General features: G+C 39.4%; 1 protein-coding gene across 1 annotated transcript; it reads left to right on the top strand.

Annotated features, from left to right (window-relative positions):
* The first annotated feature begins 1,461 nt into the window (after positions 1–1,461).
* klhl40b (kelch-like family member 40b) lies at positions 1,462–19,056 on the top strand. The gene is made up of 6 exons (XM_039753698.1): positions 1,462–2,709; positions 6,153–6,313; positions 10,012–10,119; positions 11,066–11,251; positions 13,082–13,228; positions 18,904–19,056. The coding sequence occupies exons 1-6, from the start codon at positions 1,588–1,590 to the stop codon at positions 19,013–19,015; spliced, it is 1,836 nt and encodes a 611-aa protein (XP_039609632.1). The 5' UTR covers positions 1,462–1,587; the 3' UTR covers positions 19,016–19,056.
* Positions 19,057–19,351: the final 295 nt, after the last annotated feature.

Here is a 19,351-nt window from a genome sequence, read left to right as displayed (position 1 = left end):
TTTTTCAAAACATGGCAGGATCTAATCAGTAATATTTTAAAATAATCTCATAAAGCACAGAGAATCTATTAATTTATGTATGTTTATAGGTCTTAAATTTCATGCCGTTTGGCTTGCTCTCTCTCTCAGGGGTGGGGATCGATTTGTTCTTAACTCAATTTTTCTTTATGTAAAACTTGACTGATTTGTATGGAATGCAATAAAATTAATAAAAATTAAAAAAAAAAACCTTTGCTGCTTTGAAGTGGGCATAATCTATAAGTTTTAACATTTTTGTTTTCATGTCTGGACCCCATCACCATTTCCCACCATTTTAAAATACAAGAACAGACCAGATTCAGTTTAGAAAATGAACTTTTGTGGCAAATCATGGCCTCACCCTACATCTGCTCTTGATGTTAACATTGAAATTACTGAATGCTGAAGCTCAGATGTGAATTTCTGCCTCTGTTCTATAGACAACTGGACAATAATCACTGAAAAAAGTCACACTTATGATCACTCAGAATGTGCTTTAAAACTCAATAATTGATTTGTGGCTCTTCACTGTGGTTTGGCTCAATCCTAAGACTGTGCACTTAGTATTGATGTGCAATTGCCTTTGGCAAAATCAGAGGCATATGTCAAAAATAAAATGCATTGTAATCAGTTCAGTTCAGATGTATTGTTATGTGTACAAAGTACAACTTTTGTGTGCACCTTTCACCCACACACATCAGGATCCGTACAGACTTTGAAAATATACTATGATTGTGAACTTAGTAGAAACACCAGAATGAATGTCATGCAGTTCTGATTTTTCACAGATAGCTTTTTAAATACCTAGTTTCTCATCTCTGGGTGTCTGGTTGTGCTTTTTTTGTTAGATAATAATAAAAACTATATTTCTAAATGTTGTTCTTTTTGCCCTTTCACCCCACACCTCCCTTTATCCTAAAGCAGACTGCCTGGAGTAGAGGCTTACATATTAATGAGAGACCTGTGACGTTAACATTATTGTATAAATCATTGTTGTGAAGGGCTGAATTCTGCATTAAACTTTAAAGTGAATGCACCTGACAGGGTTGGTGAATTAGTATTTCACCATTTTTATTAGAAGACACATGAATCATAATGCTCTCACTAAAATCAAAGTGCCCAATTAGACCTCTAACATTTTTTAGGTCACCACTCATAACATATTAATTTCTTATGGACTTAGAGAGCCAATAATGTCTTTCTGAATCATTTGGTCAAGGGAAATCGTCATTTCTATTTGATTCCTGGTCCAACCTTTGACTCTTGTGAGTTTTTATTACACTATACTTGTGAAGGAGGATCACCTGTTAACTCTGTATGATTGATGTCATGGCTGAAAATGGCCTCACCCTACATCTGCTCCAATATGGTTTCCCAGCTTTGTGTTCTCTGCTATAAATAGAAGTCAGTAAGCAGCTGAAATAGTTACAGAACTGACTTCCTAAGTGTGCCTGGGCACTGCGGCTCAGACGGCTGCTCACATTTCTCTTTCAGCTCATCCTGGGAAGGAGCTTCACATTCCCAAAGCCTAGAGAGTGAGGAAGCATATCATTAAAGAAACAAGCCACCATGGCCCTACCTACAGATCAGGATGAAGAACAGAGAATGTACCAGCAGACATTACTTCAAGATGGCCTCAATGACTTGCTGGAAACAGACAAGTTTGTGGACTGTGTGTTGAAAGTCAAAGGAAAAGAGTTTCGATGTCACAGACTTGTCCTGGCAGCCTGCAGCCCTTACTTTCGGGCCATGTTTTTGTCTGATATGGAGGAGAGCAAAAAGAAGGAAATAGTTATGGAAGACGTGGAACCAGAAATTATGGGACTGCTCATCAAGTACATCTACACCTCTGAAATAGAGATCACTGAAAAAAATGTCCAGGATATTTTTGCAGCTGCTAATATGTTCCAGGTGCCTTCCATCTTTACCGTCTGTGTGTCTTTTCTTCAGAAGCGACTGGGTTTAAGTAACTGCCTGGCAGTCTTCAGGCTTGGCTTGATGTTAGATTGCCCACGTCTTGCCATATCTGCTAGAGACTTTATCTGCGAACGCTTCCAGATGATTTCAAAAGATGAAGACTTTCTCCATTTGGCACCCAATGAGCTGGCAGCGATAATCACAGCTGACTCCATAAACACTGAAAAAGAAGAAGCCGTCTTTGAGGTGGTTATGGATTGGGTAGCTGTGGACAAAGCCAGCCGACTCAAGGAGCTGCCAGATCTACTTGACTGTGTCCGCTTTCGTCTGATCAATAGTGAATACTTGGCTACAAAGGTCGAGAAGCACGAATTAATAAAATCCAACCCTGAAATTATTGAGAAGCTTCAAATGGTCAAAAATGCCATTGCAGGAAAACTTCCCGAAAGAAAGAAGGCTACTAGTAAGAAAAGTATTGACAAGAAGGGTGGAGATGGTACAAAAGATGATGAAGAAGAAAACTTTCTTCCAGGAATATTAAATGATAACCTGAGATTTGGCATGTTCCTCAAGGACTTGATCTTCATGACTAATGACATGGGATCAGTGGCTTACGACCCCATAGGAAATGAGTGTTACATTGCTTCTTTATCAACACAAATTCCTAAAAATCACTGCAGTCTGGTGACCAAAGAAAATCAGATCTTTGTCTCAGGAGGGCTCTACTACAATGAAGATAATAAGGATGATCCTTTCAGCTCTTTCTTTTTACAGGTATGATATTATGTCTTTTATCGTTTTGCCAGGTGAAAAAAAAATGTAGGATATTTGCTAAGTCGATTAATATACAAATTCAAAACTATATTCTAAGAAAAACTGTTAACCTTTAATTTGTAGATAATCATTAATTTCTGCTGTATTTTTTTCTGGTTTAGCCGTTCATAATATAAGTGAACACCTCACATTGATTTACACGTGATTTTAAATTACAGACTGGGTTGGCACATTTTAGTTCAGATAATGAAAAACTGTAACACAAGGGAGCAACTATAAGTTATACCACAAAATTCACACAACACATCAGTTGTTTGTATTTTTTTGTTTAATTCATTTTGGTTTTATTATTGGTAGAAGTAATAATGTGTTTCCATCATTTTCAGATTTGCTGGTTTTCACCTTAGGAGAAACCCTGAGCTGACACCAGCAGCAATGGTCATAAGTGGGGGACAAACCCAGAATAGGGTCTCAATTTAGAATACGCTTTGGGGTTATTGCCGATTGGTTATTAGAGAAACCTTTGCAATTACATTAGCATTGATGAAATCTGTTATTCTGTTCATGTGGACTGTAAGGCGTTGACAAACCTAAAGTTTAGTTCAGGGTTGAAAAGGGCCACAATGATACAGCAAGCATGTCCATTTATTGTTCTTGTTGTGTGTGTTGTTTTTTTTTTGTAGAATTATGGTTATTCCATGTGACTGATTGGAAAATTAAATTGTAATTTCTTAAAAATGTGTCCATTACTGTCTTTAGTGAAGAGAGCAAAGTGGACCTAACAAGGATAGAAAAATATGAATGACTGCATAATAGGGTAAGCACATCAGGGTGTAGTTTGAGAAACAAACACCTTACAGGTCCTCAGTTGGCTTCTTACTTAAACACACCCCAAATATCAGTGTCATCTGCAGCAATGATAACATGACTCTGAGATGCTGGCAAGAGTTTCAAGAAAAGGCCATATCTGAAACTGACAAATAAAAGGAAAAGATTAAAATGGACAAGAGTATACGGATATTGGATGGAAGATGACTGGAAAGAGTATTATGGTCTCCATCCTGGAGTTGTCTTTTCACTGTTACAGACAACACAAGTGTTTGGCATGTGTTTAAGGAAGAAGTCAACTGAGGACCTGTAAATCATTTGTTTCTCACACTGCACACTTTCATACCCTAATCCTCTTATGCGGTTGTACCAATGGGCTTCCCCCTTCTTTTTCTATTTTCACATCCAGTTAGCCCTCTTTTCTCAAGACACCTTCACTTTCTTAGCAATCTGTCACATGAAATACCTTTTTTTCTGACATGTTTCTTGAGAAAGTTGTGTCATTCTGCCCATTTTTGAACGCACAACTAGAATTTAGGTTTTCCAGTGCCTTGCAATCCAAGGAGAGACAATTTACATGCTTTATTGATCAAAATAACAGGTTCCGGGCCTACTAATGCAATTAACAAGGTTTCTCTAATTAACCAATTAGCACTTAAACAGGACTAATTAAAAATAAGCTAAGGGAGTTGACCATTAGGACACTAAAGGAATGGCTGGTGAACACACAGCTTTGCAGTCATATGTGAATGATACATTTAAAATCAGTCATTTCTAGCAGTAACAGCAATTAGAAACATTACTATTGACTTGGGTGTATTTTTAAATCAATGTAATAATATCTTGATAAAAAGGTATCAATTTCCATCAAAAACATCATTTCTGGGTGTGTACAAACTTTTCACTGATAGTATGTGAAATACACACACACTTACAGTCTATTGTGTTTTAGCCAGGGTGTCATTCCTGGCTCAAGTAGATGTTTCCTGTTTAGCTATTCTTGGCATTTATATTTAACTATTGCTTTTCATATTATGTTAATTCCACTTTTTGTTTTGTTTTGTATGTATTTTTTATTTAATATGGTGTTGTTTATTAATTATTTTTCCATTTTGTGTTAAGTTTCTATGTTGTAGTTTGCTTTGTCTACTCTACTTCCTGTATGTTGAGGCAAAAGAGGCAGCTAGTATTTAAGATGAAGCTTTGACATTGGTTTTGTTTTGTGATTCCTGTTTGTTCTTGCTATGTTTTCCTGGCTTTTCCACCTCTGCTTTGTAAAAGGCATCATCTCTGGATTGTAATTCATGGATTTGTTCACCTTAGGGTTTGCCTTTTGCACAAAGTCTGTTTTTTTTCATAGAACCTTTTGAAATAAATAAGTCTTAGCCCAATTTCTGGGCTAATGCAGGCCGAAACCTGCCATTTCACTAGAGTTAGAGTACCTCGAGTAAAACCAAGTTTTTTGAATGCCTGCTCCAATTACCTGCTTCATTAGGACAGAATAACATGACTCTGCCACATTCACACAGTGCCAATTTGGAATCACCTGTCCTGTTAACCTAACTGGCACATTACTGGGGATGCGAGAATAAAACTGGACTACCAGATTAAAATCCAATACAGACAAGGAGAGAATGTATAAACTCTACACAGTCATTGACCTAGTGCTGGACTTGAACCCAGGACAACAGACCTACAAGGCAGCGACGCAGTACTCTGTCTACATGACATCATATACAGCATACGCACACACACACATACAAGTAAGTGTGAACTGTATACATATATAATATAGACATTTATATGAAAGAGAAAACACAATGGATGGGTCATAGCTCAGAGAGACTGCATTCAAATTCCAATTTCATTGACTGTACTGTACTGGAGTTTACAAGTTTGTCCTGTGATCGACTCAGGTTCACTGTTGTTATGCATGATGCCACTGGGATTGACCATCTACCTTCTCTGATTAAGTTTATGAACATTTCATCCAAATTCTTATCCAGATAATAGGCAGGAACACCAGTTCAGCTCCCTAGCCTGTGTGGAAAAGTGATTTTGATTTATGCTCTTAATATACTTCTGTCTTAATGGTTTTAGGGTTCTGATTTGAAACAGAAAGCTTTGCTGAACTCCTTTTCTAGATATGGATAATGTCTCCAAATATACTCTTCTCCTTAGTAGTGATGGTTTTGGTTCCCCTTAGCCTATAACAGTTGGATGAACCCTTCAGGCCAGGAATGCAGATGGTTGCTCTTCTCTCAACATCTTGTATATCTGTTTTGACGGGTGAAGACCATTGCAGCAACCAATTATAGCAGTAAATTTAATTAATTTTTAGCATACAAAATTCCATACGCTAGAACAATTTGGACTATAGTTCCTTTTTGGCTGAATTAGGTGTAATTCTTTTCAGTCAACTGTATAATGATTAGCATGTACCATGAACCGGAGTTCACTTTTCCCTGTCTTCCATTTCTTTCTAAAATAACAATAGTTATCATAACTGAGTTAATCCAATGGAGTTCCCAGGATATTTTTTTCATTCTCAAATGGAAAGTACAAGTCCCTCTTTAACTAACAGAGATAATTCATTTTTTTTTTCTTTCTTGCAGTATGATCCAATAGGCTCAGATTGGCTTGGAATGCCTCCTGTGCCATCTGCTCGTTGTCTCTTCAGTATGGGCGAGGCAGAGAATCTCATCTTCATCATTGGAGGAAAGGAACTGAAGGAAGGAGAGAAGACTCTGGATAGCGTGATGTGCTATGATAGAACGTAAGGGAGACACAGGGTGGCCTGTGACAATAAAAAGCTAAAGTCTCCTTCTTAGACACACATTTTAAAAGCATAACAGGGTCCAAATTAATCTGATCCAAACATGTGCAGGTGATGTCACCTAATGATGTCTAAATTTCATATGATCAAATGGACTAACAGAGGCTTTCAGTTAGCTCAAGTGGCTTAGCAAGTAGCTCTTGTGTGGGTCAAGTGATGCAGTACGAGCAGTGTATGTCAAGTCCAGTAAAGGTCAGTGACCATTTGTTAGATCATAAATTATCCTATTGCTTAGACTGGTTCAGAGTCTTTTTTTCACTCTGGACGAAAAGGATTTAAATATGTGTTCAGATAAGGAAATTAATACGTTGTCACAAAATATGAGCTTTGTGCAAATACATAGTAAAAGAAGCTACCCTGAAACATGAATGCTTTTTCAAAGCAAATTGAAGTGTTTCTACGAGTGTTTATAAGTACGTTTTTAACTAAATATCGTTTTCCTTGGGTTTCAGTTGGTGTTGTTTGACCGTTGTCAATTAAGACTACATAAACTGTCATGAGATATCTGAAAACCCGTTCCTGAGTGTTCTGGACACTATAACAAAATGCATGCTGTCCATTTACTAAATATAAGTAACATTATATAAAATCTTTATACTTAATTGGTCCTAAATATTAGATTACAATGGACATCAAAAGTTTTGCTTTCTGAATAATTATTGATCTTGGCCTGGTGATCACAAAAATCACCATTAAATTGTCTTATCCCATAGTGTTTTATTGCAATCACCTATTTTTGCGATTTCCTCTCATTTTATGAGTGTGTATATATATATATATATATTATATATATATATATATATATATATACTGCTCAAAAGAATTAAAGGAACACTTTTTAATCAGAGTATAGCATAAAGTCAATGAAACTTATGGGATATTAATCTGGTCAGTTAAGTAGCAGAGGGGCTGTTAATCAGTTTCAGCTGCTGTGGTGTTAATGAAATTAACAACAGATGCACTAGAGGGGCAACAATGAGATGACCCCAAAACAGGAATGGTTTAACAGGTGGAGGCCACTGACATTTTCCCTCCTCATCTTTTCTGACTGTTTCTTCACTAGTTTTGCATTTGGCTACAGTCAGTGTCACTACTGGTAGCATGAGGCGATACCTGGACCCTACAGAGGTTGCACAGGTAGTCCAACTTCTCCAGGATGGCACATCAATACGTCTCATTGCCAGAAGGTTTGCTGTGTCTCCCTGCACAGTCTCAAGGGCATGGAGGAGATTCTAGGAGACAAGCAGTTACTCTAGGAGAGCTGGAGAGGGCCATAGAAGGTCCATAACCCATCAGCAGGACCAGTATCTGCTTCTTTGGGCAAGGAGGAACAGGATGAGCACTGCCAGAGCCTTACAAAATGACCTCCAGCAGGCCACTGGTGTGAATGTCTCTGACCAAACAACCAGAAAGACTTCATGAGGGTGACCCAAGGGCCCCATGTCCTCTAATGGGCCCTGGGCTCACTGCCCAGCAGCATGCAGTTCGATTGGCATTAGCCATAGAATACGAGAATTGGCAGATGCACCACTGGTGCCCTGTGCTTTTTACAGATGAGAGCAGGTTCACCCTGAGCACGTGACAGAAGTGAAAGGGTCTGGAGAAGCCATGGAGAACATTATGCTGCCTGTAACATCATTCAGCATGAGCAGTTTGGTGGTGGGTTAATGATTGTCTGGGGAGGCATATCCATGGAGGGTCACACAGACCGCTACAGGCTTGACAAAGGCACCTTGGCTGCCATTAGGTATCAGGATGAAATCCTTGGACCCATTGTCAGACCCTATGCTGGTACAGTGGCTCCTGGTGCATGACAATTCCTGGCCTCATGTGGTGAGAGTATGCAGGCAGTTCCTGGAGGATGAAGGAATTGATACCATTGACTGGCCACCACACTTTCCTGACCTAAATCCAATAGAACACCTCTGGGACATTATGTTTTGGTCCATCCAATGCCACCAGGTTGCACCTCAGACTGTCCAGGAGCTCAGTGATGCCCTGGTCCAGATCTGGGAGGAGATCCCCCACAACACCATCTGTCATCTCATTAGAAGCATGCACCGATGTTGTCAGGCATGTATACAAGAACACAGGGGCCATACAAAGTGCTGCGTACAATTTTGAGTTGCTGCAATTAAATTTTGGCAAAATGGACTAGCCTGCCACATAATTTTTTCACTCTGATTTTTGGGGCGTCTTTGAATTCAGGGCTCTGTAGGTTGATCATTTTCATTTCCATCAAACGATGTGGCATCCTTTCGTTCCTAACACATTACCTAGTCTATATCAGTATAGATATCCAGGAGGATTTCTTTTTCCCATTGAGATCTGATGTGTTTTCAAAGTGTTCCTTTAATTTTTTTGAGCAGTTATATATATATATACACAGTACATCATAAGAACATAAGAAACTTGACAAGCTAGAGAATACAATTCAGACCGTCAGGCTCGCCTGTTTAGCTTTCATCTAATTCTACAAGTGAAATACCTGTGATGATCTAAGAGTAGTGGCACTGCTCCTAGGAAAGCCACTCAGATATACCAAATGCTGTACTATTGTGTCATTTGGGAATGGAACAGCCATGCTAAAGAGTCTCCTTTGGTTAAAAAGAACAGGCCGCAAAAACAAGCCTTTGATTCCAGGGCAGAAAAGTGTGGCACAATAAACCACTTGTCGACCTAACAAATATATTTTGCCTTTATATACTTTAAATCTTAAACTGATGAAAAGTTCTCTGAAAGCAATGAACAAGGAAGGTGAAGGATTTCAATATTTCAGACAGATGTTTCCACGAATATCTTATGCCAAGTTAAAGGAAGGCATTTTTGTTGGTCCACAAATCAGCATTGACAAGAGGTTCAAATATCTGCTAGTGAAGCCAGAGGAAATCACATGGAAGGCATTCAAGGTTGTTGCTGAGATTTTTCTTAACAACTACAGAGCAACAAACTACATCCAGCTGGTTGACAGCATGCTTCAAGCATACAAAACTATCCCAAAAGATTAATTGTCACAATCACACGTGGACTTCATCCGTGCTAATCTTGGTGCATGCCATGATGAACTTAGTGAAATATTTAGATATATTTATAACGTGGAGAAGCGGGATCAGTGCAATTGCAATCCAATGATGTTGGCCTGCACTAAAAAGAGACGTTTTACAGTAAATGCAGAGTACAAGTGAAAATCAGCAGCAAAACATCATTAGCTTAGCTGTGTCAACATCATTAATCAGTTAAACACACTAAAATCAATACAAGTTCATTTCATACTTCATACAGTCAATCTGAGATTAGATTTGTCTTCAGCTTAAAGCATTTTTAAATAACCAAACATTCTTCATTGAGAAAAACTTGAAAAAAAAATCTCATTCGGTATTATTATTATATGTTTATAGCTCTGTCTGTGAGTGCATTACAGATATAACCATATTAGATTACCACACATTTACAACTACAGTATACACCTATAGCTACTGCATTATATCTGCGTCTAAAACTGCATTCAATTATATTGCATCTACAACTGGATGTCCATAACTATATTGCAGTATGATTATAACTGTTTAAATAATTGTACATCTGTAGCTGTAGGTTTATAGCTCTATTTAATTATGTAAAATGTTCTGTTTCAACAGGTCTTTTAAATGGGGTGAATCTGACCCACTGTCATATACAACCTACGGACACATGTCGGTGTCTCTCAATGGACTGGTCTACGTCATTGGAGGCAAAGGAGAAGGAAAGTAAGGAAATATTTAATGCCCTGTGTTTGTGTTGCAATGTAAATAAATAAATAGTGGTAATTTAGGGTGGAGTGGTTGCTCTGAGGCCAAGGGTCTACGCTGGTATCCTGAAGGTTGCCGGTTTGAATCCCCATCACTGCCAAAGGAGATCCTACTCTGCTGGGCCCTTTCAGCAAGACCCTTAACCTGCAATTGCTCCAGGGGCGCTATACAATGGCTGACCCCAAGGGGTATGCGAAAACTAACAAATTCCTAATACAAGAAATTGTATAAGGCGAAATAAAGAACAACAAAAAAAAACTGAGGTTATTAGCTGAGTTACAACTGAACAGTCTGCTCCAGTATTTTATGCAGTATATTGCATTTCACAGGCAATAATGATGACACTTATTTCATGCATTTATTGAACGAAAAAAAAAATGAAGGTAAGTCTTCAAATCCCTTGCACCAGTGATACTGCCTTTTCTTTTATTAGTGTATTATTGAAGACTTAAGAAAAATGACAAGACAACAATCGCATTTCTTTTCTTATTGTACATGCACAGTATGTCCATGCTCAGAATGACACCGGAGCTGTTTTGAAGTGTTTAATGTCTAAACCCATTTTATCCTGAGCAGGGTCATACTGAAGCTAGGGCCTAACCAAGTAAGCATACAAGAACCTTTTGAACAGAATGACCATTCTTTTGGTTGACTACCTAGTCTTGGTAGAAGAAGCTGAGAAAGGCTAATGGCAGTATGATAATAACCAAAGGCCCGGTATCATTTTATTTCCAGGCTTAGTATAGCTTTACAAGATATCTGCAGCAAAGCAGTATGTCTTCCATCTATAGGGAATAAAACACAATACTACATCCTAATGGGATTAGCCATGGGTGAGTGATTTATGTACAGTACATTTCTTTGTATTACTTAATATATCAATAAATAATCATTTTTGATTCAGGAAATGTATGAAGAGAGTATGTGCCTACAACCCAAAGAGATTCGAATGGACAGATTTGGCTCCTCTGAAAACTGCCAGGTCTCTCTTTGGAGCTGCCGTCCACAATGGGAAGATTTTTGTAGCAGCCGGTGTGACAGACTCTGGGCTTACCAGCACTGTTGAAGTTTACGATCCTGCCAAGAAAAAGTAAGAAAACCTGCCTTCACTGGGATGGGTTTTGGAGGGATAGATGCCACTACATATGTAGCACTGAACATTCATGGTAACCCATACCAAAATGCAGTGAGACTTACCATATATATTTAGGTTGTATGAGGATAGTCTCAGAATTATAAGTATTGTTGCAAATGTTTACAGTATTGTTTTGTTATTAAATTTGAACAATGCTGATTAGTTTAAAAAACTTACATTTGCTTTTAGGAATGTTCACATACTGTATAATGTGAAAAGCACCTACCATTATAGCCATGTCTGTCCGTCCATCTGTCCACATGAAACAACTCAGCTCCCAGTCTATTCAATTTATTGAAATTTGGCAAACTTATTCATTCACAGAAATTCATTGGGACAGTTGAAACTTTGTTTAGATATCATTTTTGAAATTTCAGAATCTCGTATGGAGAACTGGCAAATTAGTTTACTGTATCAACCATTCCACAGCCACACTTAATGGCAAAATGGTGAAACATCTGCAGTCATGCACACTGAGAGAAGTACACCTAGCGGCAGGACATGGCATAGGTCAGCTGTAAGCAGGGATCAATTGCCAAATGCTACTATATGTAGAAGGTATGGCATTAGTTCTACTGAATTTGCTAATAATTAAATTCCTTATGTATTCAACACAGTTTTAATGATATTGTTAGCTTATTCATCATTGTTCAAGGTAAGTACTGTGCCTTAACTATACCAGAATGCAGGGAGAGGTCTCTTCAGCAAAGATTTTAAATCTCTATTGGGCACTTCTGTAAAATATTTTATGTTTAAGAAATGTGTTCTAAAATTATCCCCAGATTCTCCATATCCAACAAGTAAACACTAGCACATGGATCTTTTCATCACTTGAGTTGGAACCAATTTCAGCCACATGGTATACTTTTTATTTTTACAACAGAGAGGCTTTAAGATATCTGCACATAAAGAAGCACAACAGTTAATGGCTACTAAAAACTGGGAGGTCAAGAAAAGTTGGAGGGGTGAGATTCCTACTCAGCTTCAATAAGAAACACATACCTCCATAAGTCATTCAATTTATCTGCAGGAGACATTTGTAATTGTTAATTTTAGTAGTGAAAACTGCAAGAAATAGAAGATAAATAATTTACTAGATACTAAGGCACAACAAGAAAATACAGTATTATCTGAAAAAGATAAGGAGAAATTATCAGCTACAAATTACAAATTAAACCATGAACCTCAACCAGCTTGTGTCATAATTATTTACATCTGTGCACAGAGGATGTTGCTATCTGAGATTAATATGTGGATGTTAGACAGTAACTTTGACTCAAAAGAGGCAGGTGTCACTAAGATGTGAAACTCCTTTTTTCCATAAAATGTCACTGTAATGTCAACTACTTCTTCAGCAATGGCTGCGACAGACAGTGAACCTATGGTGTCATCATTCCCACTAATAAAGAAAAAATATAAAAGATTAAAAAACTAATTCCTATCCAGGTAAGATGCAAAATGAAAAAAAGAGCATTATTCTTTAAACCTGAGGATGTGAACAATCATATCAAATCACTTTCCTAACCATATAATGTAGACTGATCTGCTTCACTTACAGTAAAAAGTGTGTGATTAAACTGTTAGCATTTTATGTTGATAATGTCAACTTGCTCTGAAAATGTTAAAATTAATTTAGCATCAATTTAGCCTCAAACCTTCATGTCATTATATGCCTAAGTTGTGGTTTAATAAGTTTAAACAGATGGTTTTTAAAGGTAATGCACTGCAGTTTGAGAGTAATGGTACAGTTTGGTAACATTTTCTTATCTTGTCTTCGTCCTTCAGATGGGAGGAATTTCCAGAATTCCCACAAGAACGCAGCTCCATGAATCTAGTCAGTCTTGGAGGTTCTCTTTATGCCATTGGAGGCTTTGCAATGGTTCCCAATGAATCAGACGAGATTGTACCAACTGAAATGAACGATATTTGGAAGTAAGTGCCACCAAATTTCAATTAAAACTAAAGCCTCAAAAATGATTGCATCTGACAGGTTAAACTGCAACAATAATCAATCTGATTTCCATTGTCTAAATGATCAGTCCATAGGCCTACAGCCATTTTTTTCTTTTGCCTGGTCTGGAACATTCCCTTGGCATCTCCCAAGCTTTCAACAAATTTTATGTTAAACCCATGTGCAAACCTATTTACTGTATTATTATTTAAAAGTCAATGGCAAAAACAAAATCTTTTAATAACTTCATCTAATCCAATATTAGACCATAACCGGTACCGCATCAAAATTTAAATTCAAAAACAAAATCCAAAAAATACAGTATTCAAAAACATCCCTAAACTACAAATTCCCAAAAGATTATTAAGTACAAATCCAGAAAGCCAAAGATTCTGTCTTTGATGTTGAAACACTGCTCCAAAGGCCACATCAAAAGTCTGCTGAATGGGGACTCACACTGTTTTGAAATAGATGGTGACATTACACGACTAGTCCTGCCAACAGTTCAGATAGTGGAGAACCCATAGGCGCGCTTTTTTTCTGTTGATAATATTTCCCATTAAAGTGAAAAAAGGTTTTAAGGCAGTGACTCAATAATATCATTATGTTTTTAACAGATAATGTTTTTTGTGTACCCAAGGTGATGGTATCCTTTAGGTTTGTTAGTAATGTCTCTGTGGCCAGTAAGACAGGTATTGATGTAAATTGGAACACCACGTCAAAAGAGACCATTATCTTGTCATCTCTGATGGACTGGGAATGAAAAAGTTTTAATGCCATCTCGGAATTGTGTACGGAATGATCTGAGTTATTCGTTAAGTGTTTTAATGTCTGGAAAAAATGTTTAGAGAGACCTTAAAGGGGATCACCTTGTAAGATGCCGATTGGTTGCTCTCGTATGCATAGGATAAACATCTAAGAAACTGGGTACACATATCCATGGCTATCAAAATGTTGTGAAGAGAAAAGATCCAAAATAAATAGTGTTCAGCCACATTGGCTCACTCGGACAAAACTTTAATTGGTGTGAACGCTGGCCCGGACACAGACAGACGGACATCATTAGTTCACCCAACACACCCTTTATCATGTACAATATTTACAGTCAGTGCACTTCCCAGTGCCTCCAGCACCGTTCCCCCAAAGTCCAGGGTCCACAGTCCAATTACCTTTCTCCTGGCCGCCTCCAGTCCTCTCTCCAGCTCCGTCTCACTTCCACACGACTTCCGCTCTCGACTGAAGGAAGGCGGCCCCTTAAATAGTAACCCGGATGGGCTCCAGCTGCTTCCCGGCACTCCTCCGCAGACACGCCCCAGTGTGGCGGAAGTGCCGGCTGCGCACCCGGAAGCCCTCCAGGTGTCCCCTGTCTTCTTCACCCCAGCACATCCTGGTGTGGCGGAAGTGCTGGGCTCCAGGGTTGTACAGGCACCAGGGCGCCGCCTGGCTTTGGCCACGGGTCCCTACAGGGCTGGGCTTCCAAGCCCTTTACCCGTGGCCCACAACATAACCAGGGCGGTCGCCCCCTTGCGGTCTGGAGGAGGTACAAGCCCTCCTCTGATCCTCCTGGTCGTCCCGGCCGGGCTCCAGCCCCGGCCGGATGCCACATTGGAAAGCATCTCGAGTTTGGACAAAGGGAATTTGGTGAGGCATGGCTCACCGATGAGAAATTGATTAACACATGCATTGCACTGAATTCTGCTTATGCACAGGTCAGAGGCAAATCCACTATGCCATCAATAACTGACTCACACCTCCTACAACATGAAATGCTCTTCTCCCCTTATGTCTAATAATTCATCCTCAGATAAATATGCCTGACAATCGTCAAAAGCTCAGAAATAAAATGCATTTTGATATGTTCCACTCTTTTATCTACAATAAATGTAGATATATATACATACAGATACAGATGTAGACAAATACAAGTATCTAAAGGTAATAAAACATCATTGGACAACAGATCAAGAGAATGTGTTGGCTTTCTACCACTAGATGTCGCTGGGATGTTATGGTTTGAACATTCCCAAAGATCAAATCTTTCTGAGAAGCAATTGTTTTAGTTCATTGAATCTCTCAGATGTTCCATTTTGCCATCCCTAGATTCTATGCAACAAAAAAACTTAAACTTTCTAACAGAAAAAAGAGGAAACAGTGCACAAAGAAACGGATTCAACAATTTTGCAAAAGCCTGAGGCCTACCCGCTTTATTTAGAATGCAAAGGCCTAATCACAGCATCTGGAGCCTGTTATCTAATGAGAAGTCTCACTTTGTCACCACTAACAACAATTAAAAAATAAATTACATAATTAAGGAAAAATGTGGAGGAAAATATTTAAAGTAGCAGAAGAGATTAACAAAGGGTAATTCACAAAACAATTAAGTAACAACGACTAAGAGAAAAATGCAATAATAAAATGCAAAAGACACAAAACAAAAAATTAAAGGGTAGGTATGACCCATGCCAAACTACAACACACTGCATATTACTATACTTTCTCTTTTTATTTCTTCATTGGGAATATGAAAACCCTCTGTGGTATATAACCTTAAACATCAAAAAGCATGGGTCCTGCAGATCTTTTTACAGTTAATATTCAGTTCACCATATTTCTATCATAAAAGTCTGCTAGCCACCTCAACAAGAACTTCTTTGGTTAAGTTAGGCTTACCTAACAATACTTTAGCCAAAGTACATATACTGTATGTTAGAGATGCTATAAGCATGTAACTGGGTAATTGTCATGTGGATTACGTAACATGAGAACTTTACAGTTTTCTTCTTGGTTATTATGAAATTGTATGCTGTTGTTCAATGTGGGTCTTCATTGAAGCCCATTGTATCAGAAATGCTGTCTCCATATATACATACATATATACATTCTGTGGGAAGCAGCCCGGACACAGACAGACGGACATCATTTTATAAATCCAACACACGTTTATTCTACAATTTGGAAGTGCACAAACCCAGTGCCGTAGCACCAATCACCACAACAGTCCAGGCCTCTGTCCACAATGCCTTTCCTTCAGACCGCCTCCTTCTCTCTCTCTCTCTCTCTCTCTCTCTCCCCATCCATCCATCCATCCATCCATCCAGACCTCGTCCTCTTCCACTCGACTCCAGCCCTGAATGAAGGGAGGCAGCCCCTTTTATGCCCCCCCAGATGTGCTCCAGGTGTGCTCCGGCAATCTTCTACCAACACGCCCCAGTGTGGCGGAAGTGCCGGTTGTATCCCCGGAAGCACTCCGGGTGTCCCTGCTCCTTTTCCCCCCAGCACTTCCTGGTGTGGCGGAAATGCTGAGGTCCAGGACTCTCCAGGCATTGGGGCGCCCCCTGGCGGTGACCACGGGCCCCTAAAGGGTTGAGCTTCAAAGCTCTGCACCACTGGCTCCCAAAGCAACCAGGGCAGTTTCCCCCTCATGGTCTGGAGAAGGCGCAAGCCTTCCTCCGGTCCTCCTGGGCGTCCCGGCTGAGCAACACCCCCAGCCGTGTGCCACAATATATATACATATGCTCATGGAGTCCTGAATGAGGCACATTACCTGCATTGTGAGGGAGCGTCAACTACGGCACTATGACCATGTGGCGCATATCCCTGAGGGTGATCCAGCTCGTAAGATCCTCGTTGTTGGGGACCTGAGTGGCTGGATCAGGCCAAGGGGTCACCCACGTAACACCTGCCTGCAGCAGATAGAGGGTCATTTCTGGAGGGTGGGACTGGAACGCGTGTCTGCCTGGGGGGTTGCCAACCAGGATCCTCTGTTGTTTCGTCAAGTAGTGGGTGCAGCAACGCACTGTACCAGTACATGCTCCCCATCTTGACTTGACTTGACTTAAATTACCTTAAGACTTAGCTGGAATGAAATTTCAAAGTAGCCTCACTTCAACTGATTTTGAGGTAAATTCCTGAGTGTTTTATGCCTAAAAACACAAATGTGAAAACTATCACACCATACATTACCAAATATCCTAAAATAAAAACTTTATGATCATATATGATCATACTTTTCAAGTTATCCCTTTTACTTGTAGCAGTTAATACTGTTTTAGGACTCTGCCCTTATGGGAAGGATTTATTTTTCTAATTGTCAATACATAAAGAGTTACATTTTCAAGGACATGTTTTCAAGGTTTTAGCACAGGGATGGTCACTGTAGTCCATACAGGACTGTCGTTAACAGTCTGATAATCTGAGCCGATTTGTGGCCTCAGCCAGGATTTCTTCATAAGCAAGAAGTATCATCTGAATAAATGTTTACCATTCAATAAATGAGAGATATTATGTTAATTTATAAACTATTTATTTTTGCACAGCACTGCACTTGAATTATTTTGAAATAACTTTACATAATGGGTTGGGCGGCACGGTGGCGCAGTGGTAGCGCTGCTGCCTCGCAGTTAGGAGACCTGGGTTCGCTTCCCGGGTCCTCCCTGCGTGGAGTTTGCATGTTCTCCCCGTGTCTGCGTGGGTTTCCTCCGGGCGCTCCGGTTTCCTCCCACTATCCAAAGACATGCAGGTTAGGTGGTTTGACGATTCTAAATTGGCCCTAGTGTGTGCTTGGTGTGTGTGCCCTGCGGTGGGTTGGCACCCTGCCCAGGATTGGTTCCTGCCTTGTGCCCTGTGTTGGCTGGGATTGGCTCCAGCAGACCCCCGTGACCCTGTATTCGGATTCTGCGGGTTAGAAAATGGATGGATGGATTTACATAATGGTTCAAAATACAGATTGTTTATAACATTGCAAAGATTCTTAGTAGACAAAACGTGCAAGTTAAATTTTGTTAGCCGATTAAAGACAGATCCCATGGCATCGATAGGTTAACCATCCCAGAAACTTAGTGGAATTCACGTGTGCAGATTTAAAGGATTGACTCACGAATTTCCAGAACTGAAAAGAGACTTGTGGAGAAAGAGAGGATTCTGGAAGTAGTATGACATTTCCTTGAAAACCAAAAGAGGAAGGGTTTTCTGTTTACTTATAAGCTTAGTCATTACTCTCCCGATATCACACACATTCAGGAACATCTAAAATTGTGTTGCATTCCAGGCATTTTGAGGTATTGAGCTGCTCACACTAAAAAAATAAGAATGTGTTCATTTCTCATATCATTCTCATATGCACAGATCAGTCCCATGTTGTGGAAGATTCAAGGGGTCAGAGGTCCCAGAACCTGCTTGAATGGTTCACGACCAACAAGGCCCAAAGTGTTTTCAGTTTTTACACAGCCAGTTTCCCACGTCTCCCTATACTATAAGTATTCTGGAACTTTTAAAACTTTGTACTACACTACTGCATCACTTTGTTCTTCTAAATTTTACATTACAATGTCTTCCTCAGTTTGGATAGAGTGAGACTCTTATACTTCTAGACATTCAAACAGCTTAAAATGCAAAACGTATTAACATAGAAACTTTTAACTAACATACATCTGGAGCTACAGAGTGAATCTTAAGGACCACAAGGTCACTGCTGCCTCCAAATCTCTCACCCCTTAGTCAAGGAAAGGAACAAGTTCTCCAAACGTGTGTAAACAAGCATACTCTTTTTAGCCTTAAATACTTAATGAACCTACGGGTATTGCACCCTTTCTCTTGTTATCATCACCAGGTCTTGTCCTCACACATGATGAAATCATTTGTCATATGTCATTCCCAGGTTTGAAGAAGACACAAAGCAATGGCTGGGTATCCTGCGAGAGATCCGTTATGCTTCTGGGGCCACCATCCTCTCAGTTCGCCTGAATACACTGCGGCTAACCAAGATGTAACTTCATCTAAAGAAATAAATGATACTGTAGGTTTGAAGTGAGTTTTAAAGGACTACTTTTTAAGCTGTTTTTGATTTCACCCACCAACACAGTAGGACCAAATTAAAATTACAAGCTCTGCTTATCTCTTTCTGCCAGGCCTGCGAAGGTCCACAGAAAATCATCCTCAACATGGGATGCCATCAGCTTTCATAGACAAGTAACTATTGTGGGCTGCGAGTATATAAATTGAATTGTGTGCCCTAAGTCTCTGCTGTCGGTGTCATGTATCTGTAGAACAATTCCCAGGATTTATTTGTACTCAATCAGGTTTATGCTTTCCAAATAACCAACTAA

This window comes from Polypterus senegalus, chromosome 5, assembly GCF_016835505.1.
Source record: "Polypterus senegalus isolate Bchr_013 chromosome 5, ASM1683550v1, whole genome shotgun sequence".
NCBI lineage: Eukaryota > Metazoa > Chordata > Cladistia > Polypteriformes > Polypteridae > Polypterus > Polypterus senegalus.
Note: the sequence above shows the minus strand (reverse complement) of the source record. Positions and strands in the feature narration are given on the sequence as shown.

Excerpts from the sequence above, each read along its gene's own strand:
- klhl40b (XM_039753698.1), top strand. The coding sequence starts at position 1,588 with ATGGCCCTACCTACAGATCAGGATGAAGAACAGAGAATGTACCAGCAG. Across the intron at positions 6,314-10,011 it reads GTGATGTGCTATGATAGAAC|GTCTTTTAAATGGGGTGAAT; the intron begins GTAAGGGAGACA and ends CTGTTTCAACAG. Across the intron at positions 11,252-13,081 it reads TACGATCCTGCCAAGAAAAA|ATGGGAGGAATTTCCAGAAT; the intron begins GTAAGAAAACCT and ends TTCGTCCTTCAG.